Below are 19,589 nucleotides of genomic sequence, written 5' to 3'. Positions count from 1 at the left end.
CTTGCCAGTGACAACAGTGACCCAGGAAGTTGCCTCGGAAGTGTAGAAGGTGAAGCTGAGGATCAACAACAGTTTACCGTAGGTGCGGTACCCTCGAATCCGGAAAGCCGTACCCAACAAAGGGAGGTTCTTTCAACAAACAAGAAGGGACGAAAAGAAACACCCAGAAGCCACCCTGACGAATTTGAGCAGAAAATGCTGCATTTACTCGAAACCCCAAACAGACACATTTGTTTCATGCAAGGACTAGTGCCAACACTTGAAACCTTCACTGATGATGAGGTACTCGAATCCCAAGCTGGTGCACTGAATTTGATTCAGAAAATAAAATCTGCAAGGAATAATCCACCTCACTCCGCTGTTACATTTGTTATCGATCCAAACCAGACAAATCAGCCTTTTGCATGGGGACAACCAAGCACTCCTCAGCAATCCAATCATAGTTGCTACAACTACTCGCATATAATGCCCACCTCATGTGTGCCCTCTCCCAGCCCAAGCAATACCACAACCACGTCTCCAACACAGACTCCATTTCCACAGGATATGGGACGATAGTGCAATTGTCTTGTTTCAATTAGTATGTGTTGCCTACCTAATTATTCTTTCATTGTCTATATTCTTTTTTCAATACCTTAAATTTTTCAATTTTTTAATTATTATTTTTAGAAATAACTTTTGTATTACTTATATACAAACTTTGAGGTTTCAGTGTGCATTATTTAAGCTTAATATATATATTGCTAAATTTATTCGCAATAAAGAATGCTGCAAATTAAAGAACATATGAGTTTATTATAATTATTCTCTCTCAAGATTTTTTAGTTCAATTAAATTGAATTTTAGTTTGTGTAGAAGTTGGTGGCCATGGTTTACATAAATTTTCTGTTTAGACAGTGCGATTTACTTACCTTAATGTTGCAGCCAGCCTCAGTTCAGGCTGAATGCAGTTCCTCATGTTAGTATTTTCGAGCTGGATACTACTATTGATCTTCCCAAGGAGCTCATCAAATGAGGCCAATGACATTCGAAAGTAGTTGTAAAACTTGTTGCCATCTCGTCGAAGTTCTTGATAAAGCGTGGCAAAAACACCTGTTTCATCGCGCCTTTGATTAATAGGATGTACCCAATACGTTTTGGTACATCGGCGTTTTTGTCGTCGAAGACGTCGCCTACGGTAAAGAAGATACATGGCCACGGCACTTGTACGATCCATTCCAATGCTTACTTGCGACTACGCAATGGCTAGCGCCCTAGCCAAAAAGGCTCTCCGTGTGAAAGAGTGGAAGGTAGGAGCGGAAAAAGCTCCTGCTTGCGAGTGCGAGCCGCACGGCTCTCCGTGTGAAAGAGCCGTAACTCAGGGCGTTACGTGGCCCGTGTGCGGCGAGATATTAGCCCTCCTGATGTTTTACGCAGCTCCTGTCCCTAACTAAGCCCGCTCTCAGCGTCGGGCACGCTCCTAATTGTCGCAGTGGGCTCTTAGAGCGTCCCACACGCCGCTGACCAGGTTAAGGACCCACGTGGCCCCCCGAACACAAAACACGTAACTCAGTTAATTGGTTTTTATTTTACTCACGGTACACGTCTTTACACGATCCTCCGTTGATACAGCTATAAACGCCCGAGGCACGAATCAGATTAGCTGAGGAGGCGGACCACGCACGTGGTCGCCTCAAGGTACAGACACGTCCGCCCTCGGCCAGCTGGAGAAAGAGACTGGGATGAGCTCATGGCTTGCGGGAGGCAACATGGCGCCCCTTCGCGCCGAACACAATTACCGTTACAACTTAGCTGTGGCGTGCCCCGGGTTACTATTAAAAAATACATAAATCTGTTTACAAAAATGAGTAAATTACTTCAATGTCCAGACCGTCTGTAATAATTACTTATATGAATAAAAATGGTTTAAATGAGTTGCATGCTAGTTCCTCCGTTGCCCGCTAGGGAGCGTCCTTGTTCGTGCTTGCACTTATTAAATAACAAAACATCATGAATTAGTTAAATAAAAGACACATACATAGCCGTCGTGACACTATTTCGGGGCAAAAAGAAAAAGGATTACAATATTTATTAATGTATATTAGGGGTGCGGCGCACTGCATCTAAGCGCCCTCTTGCCGGGCTAGCAACACACGCACACACGAGCGGGAGGTTTGAACAGATGGTGGTGTTTGGGCGGTGGCATATCGGGCCCAAAGGGGCCGCAGGCCCGGACGACGTCAATTTGTTGAAATGTTTTTGATAAGTACAGTAAGAGCTTTTTATTCCGGCACAGTCTGTACCTTGCGAGCCGGATTATTGAACATCGATATACAGAAAGAAAATTAATTTGCAGTACAATGATGTTAAAAAACAAGTTGTAATAAGCTGTTCTGTGGCTGTGCACTGTGAGTACACATTTGTTCAAAGATGACATGTGACCGCTAGTACACTGTAATCTACGGGGAAAAATCTTAAACCCAGGGAGGTTATAGAACGCGGGTTATAGAACATGCTTAACTGAAGGCCAGAATGTGCAGACTGTGGCGTATTCAAAAAAATTTTTGGCAAAATCAGGGAAGTGGGAATTGATCAGGGAATTAATTTGAAATTGTAGAAAAGCCATGGCAGTTCGCCAGAAGGGAAAATTTCATATTCCAGTCTGCCATCACACAGACTGTAAACAAATTTTTTTTTTTTACAGATGGTGTCGTTCAGTTATACATGCTTTAAAATGGTGTTTGAATTTTAGTTTTTTTGGATATATAATACCAGGTTAGCTGTGAGAATATTGGAGGCTGTATTTGGTTACTTTTTTCGGAAAATCTGAAAAAAGTCAATTATTTTCAAAAACAATTGAAGGGGCAAGTGGATGAAGGTGTTATGTTACAAAGCTATTGTTTTGAGAAAAAGGCTCCGAAAATAATTTGTTTGCTGCTTGCTTATGTGTACATAGCACCTTCATCAACTCGTAACTATGTTATTTTTGAAGTTAGAGGGAAGGGAGTGTTTACCATTACATGGAATGCATCTTAACACCTTCATCCCTGGACTTGGTGCAATTTTTTCAATGTAACATAACACCTTCATCCACCTACTATTAAAGTTAGGGTTTCTTAGTGAATAAAACTGAGAAAATCTACTTTAATATGTTTTATATTAAAGTAACAAACGATTGCACAGCAAGAATACACAACAGTCATAGACATCTATACAAAAATATGTAACACAATGGGCAACGACAACGTGGCTATTCAACCAAGATAAAAAATTTCTTTTTCTTTTTTAACAATTACCCCTTCAATCGTCAGTGGACGTAGACGACGGTGATCTCGGCGACGGTAAGAGCGGGGAGCCCTGGCCGCAGGTACTACGACCTGGTGGCGGACGGGCTGCGCTCCACGGCGGTGTACGTGCGGGCGCTGCTGCAGGAAGGCAAGGACGTCCACCGCAGGATCCGGTCCCTGGAGGAGTCCCTGGGGGAGGACGGGGCGGCGGAGGAGGAGGCGGACCAGGACCACGGCCGGGTGCAGGCCCTGGTGGAGCTGCACCTGAGGCAGGAGCAGACCAAGGGCGAGGTGGAGCGGCTCGAGAGCCCCGTCCTCAGGTGTGGTCCCGACGTGATGGGCCGTCTCTCTCCCTATCTCCGAACAACCTGAGTGTGGAAGCGTCGGTTATTTTTTTTATTTTTCTGCGGAAGGATTCCTTCATGTTGGTAAACATATCGTCACCTGATTGGCAAAAGGGCGAATGTTATATATTTTTTTACGATTTTTGGTTTTATGTTGGTAAAATTCTTTAAAATTCAATACGCATCTTGGCAAAGGGACTACCTACATAAAAAGTAAACTGGTGTTTTTTTATTCCGATGTGTCTTTTATTGCCTATATTGTATTTGTTAATATTTTAACAGTTTTTTTGTTCCTCCTGTAAAATTAAGATTTTGTAACATTCGTCCTCTTGCCAATCAGGTGACGATATGTATTGGATTCCACTAAAATCTTGGTAAACCCATTATGGTGCTGGTCCTATGGAAGAGTGTGATTGCCCCTTCCCCCCACCCCCCCTTTTTTTTTCTCCTCCCGGAACTAAACAAACTTCTATGGATTTAAAAAAAAAAAAAAAAATCGGCACCCTAGTTTTGATAATGACACTTTTCAAGATGTCAGATATATGTGTTGAGATAGCCGTTTTAATAGGCTATTTTATTTGAAAATTTCGGACTGTCCATTTAACTGGGAGTTGCACCTAACTTCTATTACAGACGCGCCTTTTGTGTGAATTGTCATGTTAAATTTGGAGACACCTTTTAATTTTATAATTTTGAGTAGAATGATAAAACTTTAAAGTAAATTAGTTAAACCAGTTATCAAAATTTAAGTTCTCGGTTGGCTTGAGTCATTGTTTTAATTAGTTTGTTTTTCAAGTAATCTCTGAGGACTATTTCATAACCCTGTGGGGCTCCTCTCCAAAGTGAAGGTCTTAGGGCCTCACAAAGCCTAGCCCTGCTACTGCCAAGGTTCTGCAGACATTAGCCCCCCTCAGATTGAAACTGGGTGCAGCTGGTCTCTTTGTTATAAGCTTTAATGTACTGCGTAAAACCTAACTTAGTCATATTTACTAAAATTTGTCTCATTACTGGTATCTTGTTCAGCACTAAATATCTTAGCTTTTTATGTACATACACAGTAGAACCATGTTATAATGTTTTTCAAGGGAGCATAAAAAAACATAAGCAAAAAATATCAATTTAGCACTTACCTATGTTTAAACTTTTAATCAATTGACCCATTAAGCTATATAAACTAATTTAAATTTAAAAAAAACTGATGGATACACTTGATGCTTGCATTTGCTTAACTAAGCCAACAATTTTACAAAATTATAGTATTTCTAGCTTCTATTTTATTTGTCTTTAAAAACACACTGCCACTTTTCCGTAAAAACAACCATTCATGAATCGCGACAATGATGATGAAATAATTCAAACTCTTTTTTATCAGCAATAGAAAACACAAATTTTTTATTCTTGTCGTTGCAGAATAGTTGGCAAACACAAATATTGTAGAACTACGTAGGTACATCTGAAAACACACTAGAATGGGAAGGAATAGAAGGATTTGTAAATTTTTTTGTCCTTCAAGACTAGAGTGCCAACAGACCCGTAAATGTGAACGTTGTGTACCTTCGATATAGTGAATACACAATGTTAGCCAGCACCAACATGTAGCGGTAGTGCTTTGGCACATTTTCAGTTTCTTTTTCCGTGCAATCATATTCGAATCTACATCTTTGGTACAGCAGTGATTGTAATTAAAAATGCTCGTAAAATATAAAGTAAACCTTTTAACATTTTTAATTTCACAGATGAGATAATTGTTGGGATTGTTAGGTTTTAAAAACTTTTTTTTACATTTATTAAAAAAATTTTAAAGCAAACATTATAAGCAGGAAATGAAATGTTCATGAAATGTTATATGCAGGAAATAAATACACAATCCTTATGGGGAAAATGTTTGGCTTTTGAAAATATGACATTATAAGCAGGAATATTATAACAAGGTTCTACTGTATGGTCTCTCTGCATTTCACAATAATTAGTCGCTCAACCTTTTTTAGTGGGTGCTCTTTCATACTTTTTTCACTTCATGTATGTAGTTTCTTACATTCCTGATTTTATTTCCAGGACTTTCATTATCAAGAAGCAGCAAAAGCAGATACACGCAGGTGAAGTGTTGTGTGTCTGCGAGGTCGCCACAGCTGACGAGATAGTCGGGCAGATCGCCGTTGTGAAGTCTCTCATCAAGCCATCAACACCCATCAAGTACGCAATTTTAACTTGAGAGATGGTTTCTTTTTCTTCCAAGTACCTTAAAACAACCTTAAGAGGCCGTGTCACAAATTTGCGCTCCTATCTATATTAATGTTATTTTAAAAGGCAGTTTTTCTCAAAGTCTATAAGAGGTAGGGGCCGGAAATTTTGCCTACTGAAAGTATACAATACATTTAACATAACCGCTTTTTTCAAATTTATTTATCATATCATATATTATTTCTGTGATGAAAATAATATTATCAATATTTTGATTTGTCCAGATACATTGAAATTTTGCTTATATTTATAATTATTTAGCAAAAACTGAAAACGCCATTGAAATGTATTGCACATTACCTTCCGATCAGTGTCTTCATGATCATGATGGGTTTAAAAACCTGGGTGTAATCAAGTCTTTAACTATTACTTGACAACATTTATACTTAATAATTTGGAGATATGCCTTTTCTATCCTCAGCCCCTGAGCTTTTACTATCTGGTCTGGCGACCGACCTGACACTCTTCAACCACCCCAGGGGTCTCCGATTACACATCTTATCAAAAAAAAAAAAAGCTGTTCGTTCATTTGTTTTTGTGTTCGAGCGAAGGTTTACTTCTCCATTAGTGCCACAGAATTCACACATTTATGCCAAGGGAATATTCCGCTGATGTGACGCCATACGAATGTATTATTCGCGACCATACAACTTTTTTGTTTGTCATCGGGAAAATGACGCCGCAGTTTGATTTTTTGTGGTGATATAAAATAAATTTTCTTGGAATGTTCATTTTAAATTGAGCATTTTTAAATGTCAGCGTAGAATATGCTTATCTGCCCATTTTGTTTCTTTCCATAATAATGAGTAAAGTTAACATTGTCATAGACATTTTATTATATTCGTTTGCCGTCCAAGTACAAATGTCACACTATATCGCACGTAATTATATTTTTTTACTAATTTGTTAGTTGTCATTTTATTTAAGTTATAAATAACATTAATAAAAATTATTACTTAATAGTCCAGAATAGAGATTGAGTTATTATTCATTTAATAGGGGTTTAAAATATGGTACTACATACATATTTATATTATCTTGTTGTCTTCTTTGTAACTTTAATGGAAGAATGGCATTTGGTATGTATGTTAACTCACAATGAAAATACTTCAGAAGTACTCAATTAACAGTGAACAACCTAGGGCCTATACTAATTTCATTATGTTCATGAAATATAATTGATATTACTAATAATGAACTGTATGTGTTTTGCGTAGAGATATCGTACGAACTGTATGTGGTACAGACCAACATTAGCTAAGACTGTAAATAAGTAATTTCAGTTAATGTGTAGAGAATATTAAAAGTTAGAAATAATGATATATATAAAACAATGCAGAGTTATCAGCATAAAAATAGAAGTTGTTTTTACGTAGCGCCTACTGGAATGTATATTTTGTGTTGAATTATGTGGTATGATTAGTATTCTCTTATTGTAAGTGTGTTTTGTTAAAATCTTATAAAACATCACTTACTGTTGAAGGATTTTCATTTTTTTTGTGATGATCTTAAACAAGTTTTAATTATATTACACATGTATATTTTAAAAGCATTTTAATGTATACTTATAGAATTGTAATAGGCTTTATACGGACTCTCACGATGCATGTGAGCATCTATAATTAATAGAGACCGGAAAAATTCGCGGATTCATTCGGCGATAGGCTAGAAGTCAAATACATATACCTTTTAGATGATTTTGCTATTGGCTTACTGTTCATCTGGACGAATCTCAACCAATTATAAAACACCAACCAAAGAAGGATCGAATCACAGACAAACAAGCTGAGACGACTAACAAGTCAGCAGCAAATGAACTGCCATTATTTGCCCGAGTGTACAGGGGAATGTGCAGTCTATCCTGAAGGCCGTCGAAACCGCAAATTTTTCCGGTCCCTAATCTACATCAATATTATGGCCGTTTCACAAGATCAAATATTTATTGAATTCAATCTGTTGCATTCATTGTACATGATTTTCGATATGTACATTGAATTCAATACAAATTGAAGATGTTACTCAACTAAGCTTATTCTTATTAACTTATAAGTATTTTGTTTGTTCAGTACATAAAAGTAAAAGATTCGTTATTATTTAAATAATGAGCATCTTTAAGCAATAACGTTTTCAAAATATTTACATAAACATAATGGAATATATTTTTTAAATACTTTATATCTACGATCACATCAACGGCAGTATTATGTAATGAATGAGGTAATGAAATATCTTGAAAGGATATTTTCTTCTCTGTAAAGTAAATTTGTAATGCAGCCCTCTTAATGTTAGTCTTGTGAGTTATTTCGTCTTCTAATATGCTACAGCAATGTATAAAATTAAGTTTTGTTAGTGTTTTAGTCTTGTGTAATGTTAAAGTGTAATGTGATAAATTCAATAATTTTTTTGTAAGTTCGTATTCATAAAGGTAGGCTACATATCGTATTAAGATAAATAGTATAATATTTGTAAATTTAAATTCTTTGAAACAACGTCGATAAGAGGTTCACCTACCTCTGTTAAACTGTATGATGGTGCATTGTAAAAAATTAGGTAGTCTGACTTAAGTGAGATTGTATTTAGATTGTGTGTGATGCATATGCAATATCTAAGCATATGCATTTATGTTATTATCCTTTTAAAACGTTACATGATGAATTTCGTATACTTTTTAATGTCAACTAACATTATTTATCACGGACTATTACATCCAGATAAAGAATAATTACCACATGTTTGAAGATTAATTGTATTCCGATACGTTTAAAGTATTAAAATTTTTAGATTCAACTCATACCATAGTTGTATAAGTGAGGTTTCTTGATTCTGAATCCCTGCATCCGCAATTTCCTAGTGAGCCGCCGGTCAGATTGTCATCCTCTCAGATTGTCGAGGAACCAGATACATTTTTCGTCGAGTAAACTCGAGCTGTCAACCTTCCCACTAATCCTGTGATAAGGGTATATATAGTAGCTTTATCACGCGCTGCGGCTACAGTTCCTTCGGTTGAAAAAGCCACTAAATCTCACTGTTAAAAGAGAGAACTTCTAGAGCAGAATATTGGAAATAAACATTTACTGACACGGCCTCTTAAAATGTAGAGTTATGGGTTGGTTGTTTTACCAATTTTGATGGAGTTTATGTGAATGCACTTAGTTTCTCACTACCTTAAGTGTGTTAAGTGTAGTTGAACATGGTTTTAATAATGCTTACTGTTATATTCAGAAATATCAGACAAGGTAACCACAACCTGCCTGGTACTGAACCTCCGCCATTACACCAGCTCTCCCGCCCTCGTGCACACAATAACAAAACATCATACTACTCAAGTCAACAGCACAACACCTACGTAATTTATGTACTAGCAAACCATATTTATGTATTTAAATACTGTAAGTATGTGTAAACAATTATTTAAGAAATTGTATATTTAAAAACACTGAAGCATGGAAATATTGTTACCACTACACTTTTGAAATACAGTGGAAATTGAGTCCATAATTGATGTATAACTTATTTGGGGATGCCTGAGGTTATCACCTAAAATAGTAATGTTTTATCCAGAGATGTGTTATGTGAAGCCGGATTGTATCTAATTTTAGTTTCAGATTGTCTAATCTTCAATTAGATATGGTGCTTAAAATTACTTAAATAGTTCTGAAATTTGGTTCTTCCTAGTTTCAGTTCTTGCATTATTAGAATGAGAGGTACCAAATAATCAGGACCCACAATCAGTATTTAATTTAATATTTTTTCTACGATTGATAACTGTAGACAGTAAAGAATTTTTGGCATCAAGACAGACCATTAGTGTTCTTAATTACGTGCTCCTAATGTATGTGTGTGTTTTTATTTCCAGGATGCTACCATCCCTGCAGGAAGCCCTCAACCATGTTACTTGTGGTCAGCAGATATTCTTGTTCCCAGGGATTCATCACATTAAGTCTGACAATGTGGAGGCTGCTCTCATAAAAGGTAACGGATCTTATTTCAATACGTAGTGTGACATCTCTATTTACAACATTCTCAATAATGAAAGTAACACTGTTCCATCTGTGCGGTTTTAAAGTAAATACCCGAATGAATTACGACATGATTTGAAATAGTGCAGTCATGGATTCTATCTAACACTTTTTTCTTTTACGTGAATTTTTATTTCTCTGTGCGCACAATGGCAACAACACTTGTGTAGTATTAAATACACTGAAATGAATTAATACAGTAGAACCCGTTTATAGTGAACCCGCCTATAATGAATTCCCGTTTATTGTGAATTTCCGTCTCGGTCCCGGCAAAATGATGTGAGGTTATGTATTAATTTATTGGATATAGCGCACATTTTTTGTCAATGTTGATACTATTTCCCGTGTACCACGAACAAATTTTGCCGACATAATGCACATTTATCTCAAATATTTTCATATAATTACAAGTATTTTCACAAAACGTCTATTCTGGATTACATTAACTTTTTTCTCCGCAATATGCTACTCGATTGTCCACTGTTCATATTATAAACAAGTTGTAATCGAGTGGCCTCGGTAGGCTACGTGTAGCCAGAAATGGTGCTCAGTTTGGTGAAAATAAATAATTTTCCCTGCATAGTTAAAGAATGGGCGAACGCGTGTACATTTAATATTTTATCAAAATTAAACATAAATTACCGCCACACAAATACGTATGTACATTATAGCAGCAAATTCAATATTTTTACGTCTCATTTTTATCGTTCACGTTTCGGACATTTTGATCGAGTAAGGTTCGTAAGACTACCACTAGATAGAACTCTGTGGACTAAATTTTTCCATAGAAAGTAAGAAATTTTCGTTCCAGCTTTAGCAACTGCGATACTAAATGATACGTAGTGATCTTTGATGCGCCAGACTCGTTAATTTTCGTTTATTTACTTTTGACGGTAAAAAGAATTTTGTGTTATTAAGCTGCAAATGTGCTTCAATAAGAAATACGTACATAAAAAAGGGTGAAAAACGCGTTAAAAAACGTAAGGCATTATCTGTGCGAGATAAACTGGACATTATTAAAAAGGTAGACTCCAACCCCACTGTCCCGAACGTGTTAATATCAAAGGAACTGGGAATTGCAACATCCACATTAAGTACAATATTAAACAAGCTGAACAATCTTTCTCAAGCTGCGAATACGTCACAGAGTATTAAACGCCTGAAAAAAGGAAAATACGCCGATGTCGAAGAACCATTAATAGAAAGTTTGTACGTGTAGTGTAATTAAAACAATATCTGCATTTGCTCATAAAACTGTTGCTTTGAGTATTTTCATTCGTTCTTTTCTTGGCTTAGGCCTATGTGTAGTAAAGATTATGCTTTTGCGTATGTATTGCCAATATAAAAGTTTTCCCAGATATAAAGTTTCCCCTCTATAGTGAACATATAAACTACTCCCTTCAGATTCATTATAACAGGGTTCTACTGTAATGTGACGAATCGACAAACAATATTTTGCTCTTTCCTTAATAGCTACTTGCTTCCTTCATTGCTGGTTCATCTCCGATGACGACCAGAGTTTTTAGCCTACGTTCATATTATGCCATCCTGTATGTCAGCAGCAGCTCTGGAGAGAGATGCCAGAAGCTTTCAGGGCTAGTTTACCTTGCGCTTACTGGGATGCGCTAGCTGCAAATCATGGCAGACCCATATTTAGTAAACAACAGTGTCGCAATTTATGTTAACAGGTTAAATTATATTTATACTGTTTAGTTTATAATTTTTTAAAACTTGTTAGAATTGAAATACATCTACATAATTATGTAACTCAAAAATGTTGATAGTTCTTAGGAATGTTATGTCCAACCTATTATGTAAACATTGCGGTCTGAATTTTTTGATTTAGTTTTAAATTTTTTTAATCTCAAAATGTTACTCAACATTTGTTTAAATGTTGTTCAAATGTATTTAGATGTATATGGGTACTGTTAATTGATTTTAACAGGAGTAGTGTCTCGAGTAAAATTTTTGTCAACCTAATTAGAAAACAAATTATTTTTATTAGTGCTTTGTTTTCCTGGAACATATTAGGGCATTACTTCGAGGGGCAGGTGTACTTAAAAATAAATACTAAAAGTGAGAACTCTTTTGAAGTGATGTACTTCGTAATGAGGTTGTATGTGGATGGTAGCAAAGTAATAGTCTTCTTAAGGATATTTGCATGTAGAACTAATATATATAATTAATGTTAAAAAATTACATAAGCATAAGTATTCATAAGTTTATACTTTAAATTACCGTATTTACTCGCATATAGGTCGCAGCAATTTTACCAGATTTGGGAAGGGGGGGGGGGGGGGGGGTGAATGAAGTGCGATCTATATGTGAAGAAAAAATTTTGAGGAATTTTTTTTGCAATACGTATTTTGCTTTAAAATGCGAAAAAGAAGTTTATAAAGGTATAGGCCAATTTATTTACAATGTACATGTAGTTAATTAACCAAGCGAATTTTCATAACAAGAAATAAACACACAAAAAAAATTAAAGGCAACAAAGGTAATGAAAGATTTAAATGGCATCTTCGAAGAAGGGGAAAAATAACTGTTGAAAATGTTCATGCAGTAAACACAAAAAAAAATGGTAAACAAAGGGCGATGTCGCACTTGGATGGAAAACAAGTAGAAAAAGGGAAGGGGAGAAGCAATGGTTTCCCCAGCCACTATCTTATCTGTGTGTTATCTGTATCGCACGTTTAAAACGAAAACCGCTGTAGATATAAAAAATCATAACAGGCCTTTTTTATTCGTTATTAAATTTACTACAACTTTTATTCTGTGCATTTTTTCAATACAAAGCACTGTTTTCGAGTTATAGTCTACAATTAAGACATTTTAAGAAGTCAGGTATCTAACTTGACTTCAATTTTCTATATTCGGTTATTACGAGTACTTGTTGTTACAACAATTTATCACGCCATTATCAGCTCTCGTAGTAGCATGTTTTACAGTACCCGTTAACTCTCTTGTACACGGTGCGCCGGCCGTTTGCGTCATTAAATTACCAGTGCTACCTATATGGGGGGAATCTTAAATACCAAATTCAAGACCTCAAATTATGGGTGTGACCTATATGCGATGGCGACCTATATGCGAGTAAATACGTAGTTGTACAGGTGGTGTTCTGTTTTGAATTCCCAGGTAAGGTAACGAAATGTTATTGTTCATTTACTTGAGTATTTTATCAAAATGGAGTACACACACTCTTTAAAATACTTATCTTATAACTGTAGCCAGTTGTGAACTACTCCATAAATTGAATAATGATGTTGTTTCTCGATACAACGATACCTCTCGATTCATTCATTCCCATTTTTTATGTCCAAGTGTGCCTCAAATGTATTGACATAACTCAGTCCCGGTGGCTGATTCTTTTGAAGTGAAATAGCTGGTAGTGTGAGTTCAGGCTAATGCGAGCATAACAAAAAGTGCATTGCTTAGGAGTGGGGTGATCGATGGGGGGAGTGGGTACGTAGAGCTTGCCAATCTTACTCTTGGGCAAGAGTTTGTGAAACGACGCTACAGTGCTGCAGTTTTCGTTACGCTGGAAACAACAGAGTGTTTAAAAATTACAATTATTCGTTAAAATTCTAAAAATTTGTATAGACGTTTACAGTAGTGTTAGTGTGTTTTTGAGACGAAACGTCTTTACAACACAGCTGATCCTCATAAACACAACCTGCTGGAAACACTATGACAAACACACTCAAGCCTTTTCCCAGCTGCACATTTAGTAGACATGGTGTTGAGTACCATGTATTTTTTTGAAGTTTCACGTCTAATGCCGCCATTTCTTTGTCCATGGATGTGGTAGAGAGCGCAAGTTGACACTGGACATTAGCACAAGTACTTCTCGAAGAAAGAAACATTCTGAAAGTGCACTGTGGCGATGATGTGTGTGGTCCACATTCCTCAGACAGCGTGTGGGGAATGCAGTAACAGCACTCGGCCGTAGTGGGGGATGTTTGTTCGGAGACGTGGGTGATGTTCCAGGCCTGGGCGGGCGCGGGGCGACCACTCTCGCGTCGCTGAGCAGCAGCAGCTGCCTGCTGCGGGCGTTGTCCCGGGAGGTGTCCCTGGAAGGCCTCACCCTGGACGCGGGCGCGGTGCAGATGGCGCTGGCCGTGAGCGCCGGCTCTCTCCGGCTGCGCGACTGCCGCGTGGTGGGCGCGGGCCCCGACGGCAGCGGGGAGGGAGTCGTGGTGCTGGAGGGGGGCTGCCTGCGGGCCTCGCTGTGCGAGTTCGTCTCCTTCGGCACGGCCATCTCCGCCAGAGCCGGCGCCACCGTCTGTCTCGAGGCGTGCTCCATCAGCGACTGTCACGTGGGCATCTTGGTAAGCGGTGTCACCTTTCCGCGAATATGATGGTTGTTGCTTTGTGCTTTCAATTTTGATGCTTCGTAATGTTTCACTTCTTTGTCGATCTTCACACCTGTTTATAGTTGCATTAGACACAGTGAAATATACTATATATTAGTGGTGCACCGATATGACTTTACCGATTACCGATTCGATTACTGATTATGAGAGCAATAATCGGCAGATACCGATTCAGTTACCGATTATAATGAAGAAATTTTTTTAAGTGTAATAATGCACACAAAATTTTTTATTCCCATGTGAATTTAATAACAAGATTAGGTAAAATTGAGACTACAGTTATAATAACAGTATAAAAATATATAAAATACACTATTAAGTCATTGAAAGGGGAAATTAAATTAAATTCTTTTTTAAATATTTGTTATTGTAAACAACTTGAACTACAGTCTAATAATTGTAATTTACAATGGGTAAGATTTTGTTGCGGAAAACTAGCATTATTATCGACTATCACATAAGGTTGCATCAAGAAATTACCATTTAACAATGTAAACATGCTGCTTTATTTTGTTCACTTGAGTTTATAGAAAAATGTTTCAACACTTCACTTTTTTTCTCCCTACTCGCCATCTCACTATAATTATATAAAAATGACTAAAAACCAATTCTAGCACATGTGATTTTATTTATGTTGACTGAATATATAAAATTATAAATACTTTTTCACTTTTCACGTCACATACAAATAACAAACGGATAATTTTACCAAAGAAGCCCATAATGAGTTTGTAAAACGCAGTGATAAAAACTAGAAGGTATCGGGACCACGATTTTGAAACGCTACTACGACTGGAAAAGATCGATTGTCATAGAATCCACTGCAACTGTTTGTGGTATTTTGATTGCGTGCCATCTATTTTACTTCTCTGGCTATACGTAATGTACAAGGCCACTAAACAAAAGACGAAACGTAAATAAACGTGTAAGAAAAATGCATTTTTTATTGTTTGAGGCAATGAGATTTAACGAAATATCTGTAATTATGATATGACGCAGTTAGATGAATTTTGTAATATATACAAATATTACCGTATTTCGTCCTAAAATGTGTAACAAAATATTACACGGTAAAAACCTACGTAATTACGCCGGGACGTAAATAATCGGCAAAGTAATCGTTAAGATAATCGCCGATTACGATTAATCGGTAAGTTCCCATAATCGCCGATTACGATTCATCGGTATCCGCATCGGTGCACCACTACTATATACAGTAGAACCTCGATGATACGTTCCCGTTTCATACATTTTCCCGTGTCATACGCCGATTAATTTTGGTCCCGCTGAAAGTACTATATTTACAATGGTTTACTTTCCCGGAACATACACTTATAAAATAAATAATTTCCCGTTTCATACGTTTTTACGAAGCGGAAAAGTCCTAAATTCACAAATTTTTTTGTTATATTCCTCCTGATAAAATACATTTTAATGCTTTTATTTTGAAAAACGTTCATTGTTTACCTTTGCAAACGTAAGAAAATAACTTTATCGCACCATAGATATGGATAGTATCAGGAAGACTGTGCACTTCGCTAGTAGCATCTATGGCCAGCACCAAGCGAGACTAGTGGCGCAAACTAGCAATGATTATGAAAATGGTGCACGCACTTTACCAAGGAACGGATCTCATATTTTGTGTAGTCCTTAATCTTTGAACTTAATATACCCGTTTGTTATTGTTTTCTTACGATCGGATTGTTTTGTATTTTACGTTTCTCAATTAAAAATATTATTGAAAAATGTTATGTTGTATAAAGTTGATGTAAAATGAAACAAACAAGCAAAAATTTCTGAATTTTTTTTACAATAGCCTAATTTTTTTTATTTCTAATTTAGGCTTGGTGACTTTTCCCCCCCCTCCAAGAAAGGACTGCTTTACTTGATTATGGAGTGTATTTTACATTTATGGTGTTTTTATTATATGTATATATAATGATGAATTCATATCTTTCATTAATATAATGCAATTATTTACAAATTATGTATTTAAGTTTAATCTGACATTGTGCTGGTATGCTAGATTAAAAAAATTTTTTTTATTATTGCCATTCCCTTTTCATACACTTTCCCGCATCATACACCATTTTTGTGCCCTCCATTGAAAAGTGTATGACAGGGGTTCTACTGTATATTTATTTGGATCCTAAATTCTAATGCATGATAGACTCATATTTAACATTTGAGTTATCTCTTTAAAAGCAGTATTAATAAGTCAATAAATGTGTTTCAGATAAAGGTTGGTTTTAATTTCATGCAAAGGTATCATCAGCTGACTTCAGAAAATATTATAACATTTCATAATATTATTCGGAACACGAAAATACAGTTTTTTTTATATGTGCTAACATATTTTAATACATGGATTTTAGGCAGTTGGTAAACACATGTTTAAACATCAGTAAAAATAAATGACTTAATTGTGGACCTTGATTTATCCATCTTAGCATTTTGGCTGTAGCTTTAGCTGCCTCGTAGTAGCTGTACCAAAATCTGAGTTGCCTCTTGTAGCTTGTGTAATTCTTCTTGCAGATGAGTGAAAATGCAAATGTGATGCTAGAGAAAACATCTGTAGGCGGCTGTAAAGACTGTGGCATCAAGATTGAAACAACTAAATTGAACGAGGGTGCTACATCTCAATATGGGACTCAAAGTCTTCTAGAGAGGTAATGAATATTTGGTTTACTGACATAGTACCTACATTTGTTTAAGTTTATTTGTTATTTGTAATTATTTCTTTCCTTCTGGCTCCCAAGTTGCATAAGCCAGGTGTTTGTGCTTGTTTTTGTGCATGTGTTTTCATGTCTGTGTGTCATACATATGTTCCAAGCATGATGACACACTTTGGTGCTTTATGGCTAAAATTAACAGGAAACTGTCAGTTGAACTCAACGTGCAGTGAAATATGGTTTTCTTTAAAACAGTATTAAAGCATTTAGAGTTAATATGGTGAAAATGATACAGCAGGAGTAATGATTCATTAAAAAATGTCTTAAAGTGTGTGACAGGCACAGTGCGTTATCCCATTAGTTGCCGTTTTAGTAACGTAATCATCTGTGTGCAACCTCCCCCTCCGATGGCCAGCTGAGTTTGGATAAGGAACACACCTTGTGGTCGGTGTTCCAGCAGTTCTTGCAATTGATGTACTGTAGGGTGGCAGCATTTATCAGAGTCCCCGAGAGTAACGTTTTAACGGACGGGAGCCATCGCAAGGTTTCCTTTTCCTTCTCCCCAATTTGCTTCGTGAGAGAAGCTAGCATTTTCAAACTAGGCCCGCAATATAACTAAATAAAGTAATGAGCTGTAAATATATTACCTAAGCATCGATAACTGAAGAGTTATAAGAATGTAAGTTAATAATTGTATTGTAACCAGATGATAATAATAGTATGTGCAGACATTTTATAGTTTTCTTGGTCCAATTTTGTTTTTAAAATAGAAGATTACAGTGTCATTGTTTTTATTTTGATGAATACCCTGTTTTATAATACTTCAACTCCACCAAAATAGTGTATTTGTATGCTGTTTTTTGTTACCATAAAATAATTTGTAATTAATTCAGAACAGTAAAAATAAAATGGTGAGCATTCGTGGTGCAGGAATAGGTTTTTGTACTGCGGGAAATTTTTGGGAAAAATAAATTATTCCCACGGGAAACGGGACGGGATCGGGAAAATTAAAAAAAAAGCAAATTTTTATTTCTAAGATGAGAAGACGGCCATTTAAACGTTTCTTGCAAAGTTAGTTGTTTTTTTGCTGCTATTTCTTTTGTCTGCTTCACTTGCCCTTTTTTCAGCGGCGACTTCATATTTTTTAGCATCCTCAAATTCTTTTTATATAGAGGGATGTTTATTGAGATGTCTTAGTAATCCAGACGTGCTACCATGCTCGCATCTCAAAAATTTTTCACATGAGACACACTTTGCCAGGGATTTACTGTCTGTCAGACGTTCAAAATACTTCCAAACACTTTTAGGTTTACAAGTAACAAGCTGATCGGTTGCGACCTCCATTATTTGTAGGCTGCTAGTTTGTTTTAATATACAACGGCATCGAAAATAGGAACAAATACTTTGCACAAGCCTTAATAACGTAACGTCAGCCGACAAAGCCCGCCAAACTAAACAGTAAACAACTATTTTTTTCTCCCAAAGCAAAATCATAGATGTTTAGATACTCGTGAGCAGTGGTGTAAAACTACGTGATTTCATATTTTTCAAAGTGCCAATACAGTTCTCTACATCGCCACCGATATCAAGTAATGAGAATGGTTACGCTTCGTTATGTAACGCAAGTCTAGTATTTCTTATATCTTTGGCGAAAAGGTTGGATTGCGCATGTGTTTTGTTTGTGTCTAAGGACACACAGTGGTTTTAGGTTAAATATTCAATGGTGATGGCAATAACGTTATATAACTGACTATTCACGTATCTTGCAAATTTGTACCCTTGAAGAAATATATTTATGAACGCATACAATATTTAAGGTACTCATGTACGTTTTTTATATTCCAGTTAGATATGTGTAAACAATTATAATTCACTGCACACCACAGCTGTCGCTACGATCGTCATACGTTTAAAAGATGTTTTGCGTTTAAATAATACAGAAACCTTTCAAAAATGTACGAATCCATAAAAAATATTGTTGTAAAAACAGTTTGAATTGATGGAAAACATTTTCACATGATTAGTAAACATTTGTAAATTTTTAAACAATTTCCCGAAAAATTCTTGAGTAATAAAATTCCCGCCCGGCATTTCGGGAAGCCTATTTTCCCAACTTTTTTCCCGAAGCGTCGGGATCCCGCACACCCCTATTTAAAAGTGATTCAATAAAAGATGCACAATAAAAAAAAATTAATTCTTCTGATCTATGCTTTTTGGTTCAATTTTTGTATTGAAATAATTCTTCTTTCTTGAATCTCAAATTTGATTGTGATTTGAATTAAGTTTTGCTTAAATGCTGCTTAATTCCATGATATAACTTGCATTATGGTGTATTAACTTGCATTTCGATGTTATGCTGTGTAGTGACATGATTTTTAGTGTTATTTTGGTTTTACAACAATTCACTGTATAATCTCGGCCCTAGTGATTTGCCATTCTGTTTGCGGGTAGGCAGGTCGATGAGAGCCGCAGAGTTCTGATTGGCTAGAGTTGGAGGCATGTAGGTTTGAGTTGTTTGGTCGTTGGGAAGTCGGTGAGGCAGGGTCTGTAAGAGCCGTGGAGTTCTGATTGGCTGGAGGTGGAAGCACCTAGGATTGCGTTGATTGGTCGTTGGGAAGTCGGTGAGGCAGGGTCTGTAAGAGCCGTGGTGTTCTGATTGGCTGGAGGTGGA

General features: G+C 36.5%; 1 protein-coding gene and 1 long non-coding RNA gene across 2 annotated transcripts in view; one reads left to right on the top strand and one right to left on the bottom strand.

Annotated features, from left to right (window-relative positions):
• LOC134534780 (protein nessun dorma) overlaps positions 1 to 19,589 on the top strand; it is a 33,441-nt gene that overhangs the window by 9,543 nt on the left and 4,309 nt on the right. Inside the window, exons 4-8 of the mRNA XM_063373359.1 lie at positions 3,347 to 3,586; positions 5,666 to 5,803; positions 9,708 to 9,823; positions 13,861 to 14,201; positions 16,782 to 16,915. Of these exons, the coding sequence (XP_063229429.1) occupies positions 3,347 to 3,586; positions 5,666 to 5,803; positions 9,708 to 9,823; positions 13,861 to 14,201; positions 16,782 to 16,915 (969 nt within the window). The remainder of the gene's footprint in view (positions 1 to 3,346; positions 3,587 to 5,665; positions 5,804 to 9,707; positions 9,824 to 13,860; positions 14,202 to 16,781; positions 16,916 to 19,589) is intronic.
• LOC134534782 (uncharacterized) lies at positions 1,548 to 15,843 on the bottom strand. The gene is made up of 2 exons (XR_010075539.1): positions 8,646 to 15,843; positions 1,548 to 3,530 (listed from the first exon to the last, which is right to left on the bottom strand). It is a non-coding gene; the product is annotated as an uncharacterized LOC134534782 (long non-coding RNA).

This window comes from Bacillus rossius, chromosome 8 (assembly GCF_032445375.1).
Source record: "Bacillus rossius redtenbacheri isolate Brsri chromosome 8, Brsri_v3, whole genome shotgun sequence".
NCBI lineage: Eukaryota > Metazoa > Arthropoda > Insecta > Phasmatodea > Bacillidae > Bacillus > Bacillus rossius.
The sequence above is the reverse complement of the archived record's forward strand: the minus strand, read 5'-3'. Positions and strand labels throughout refer to the sequence as shown.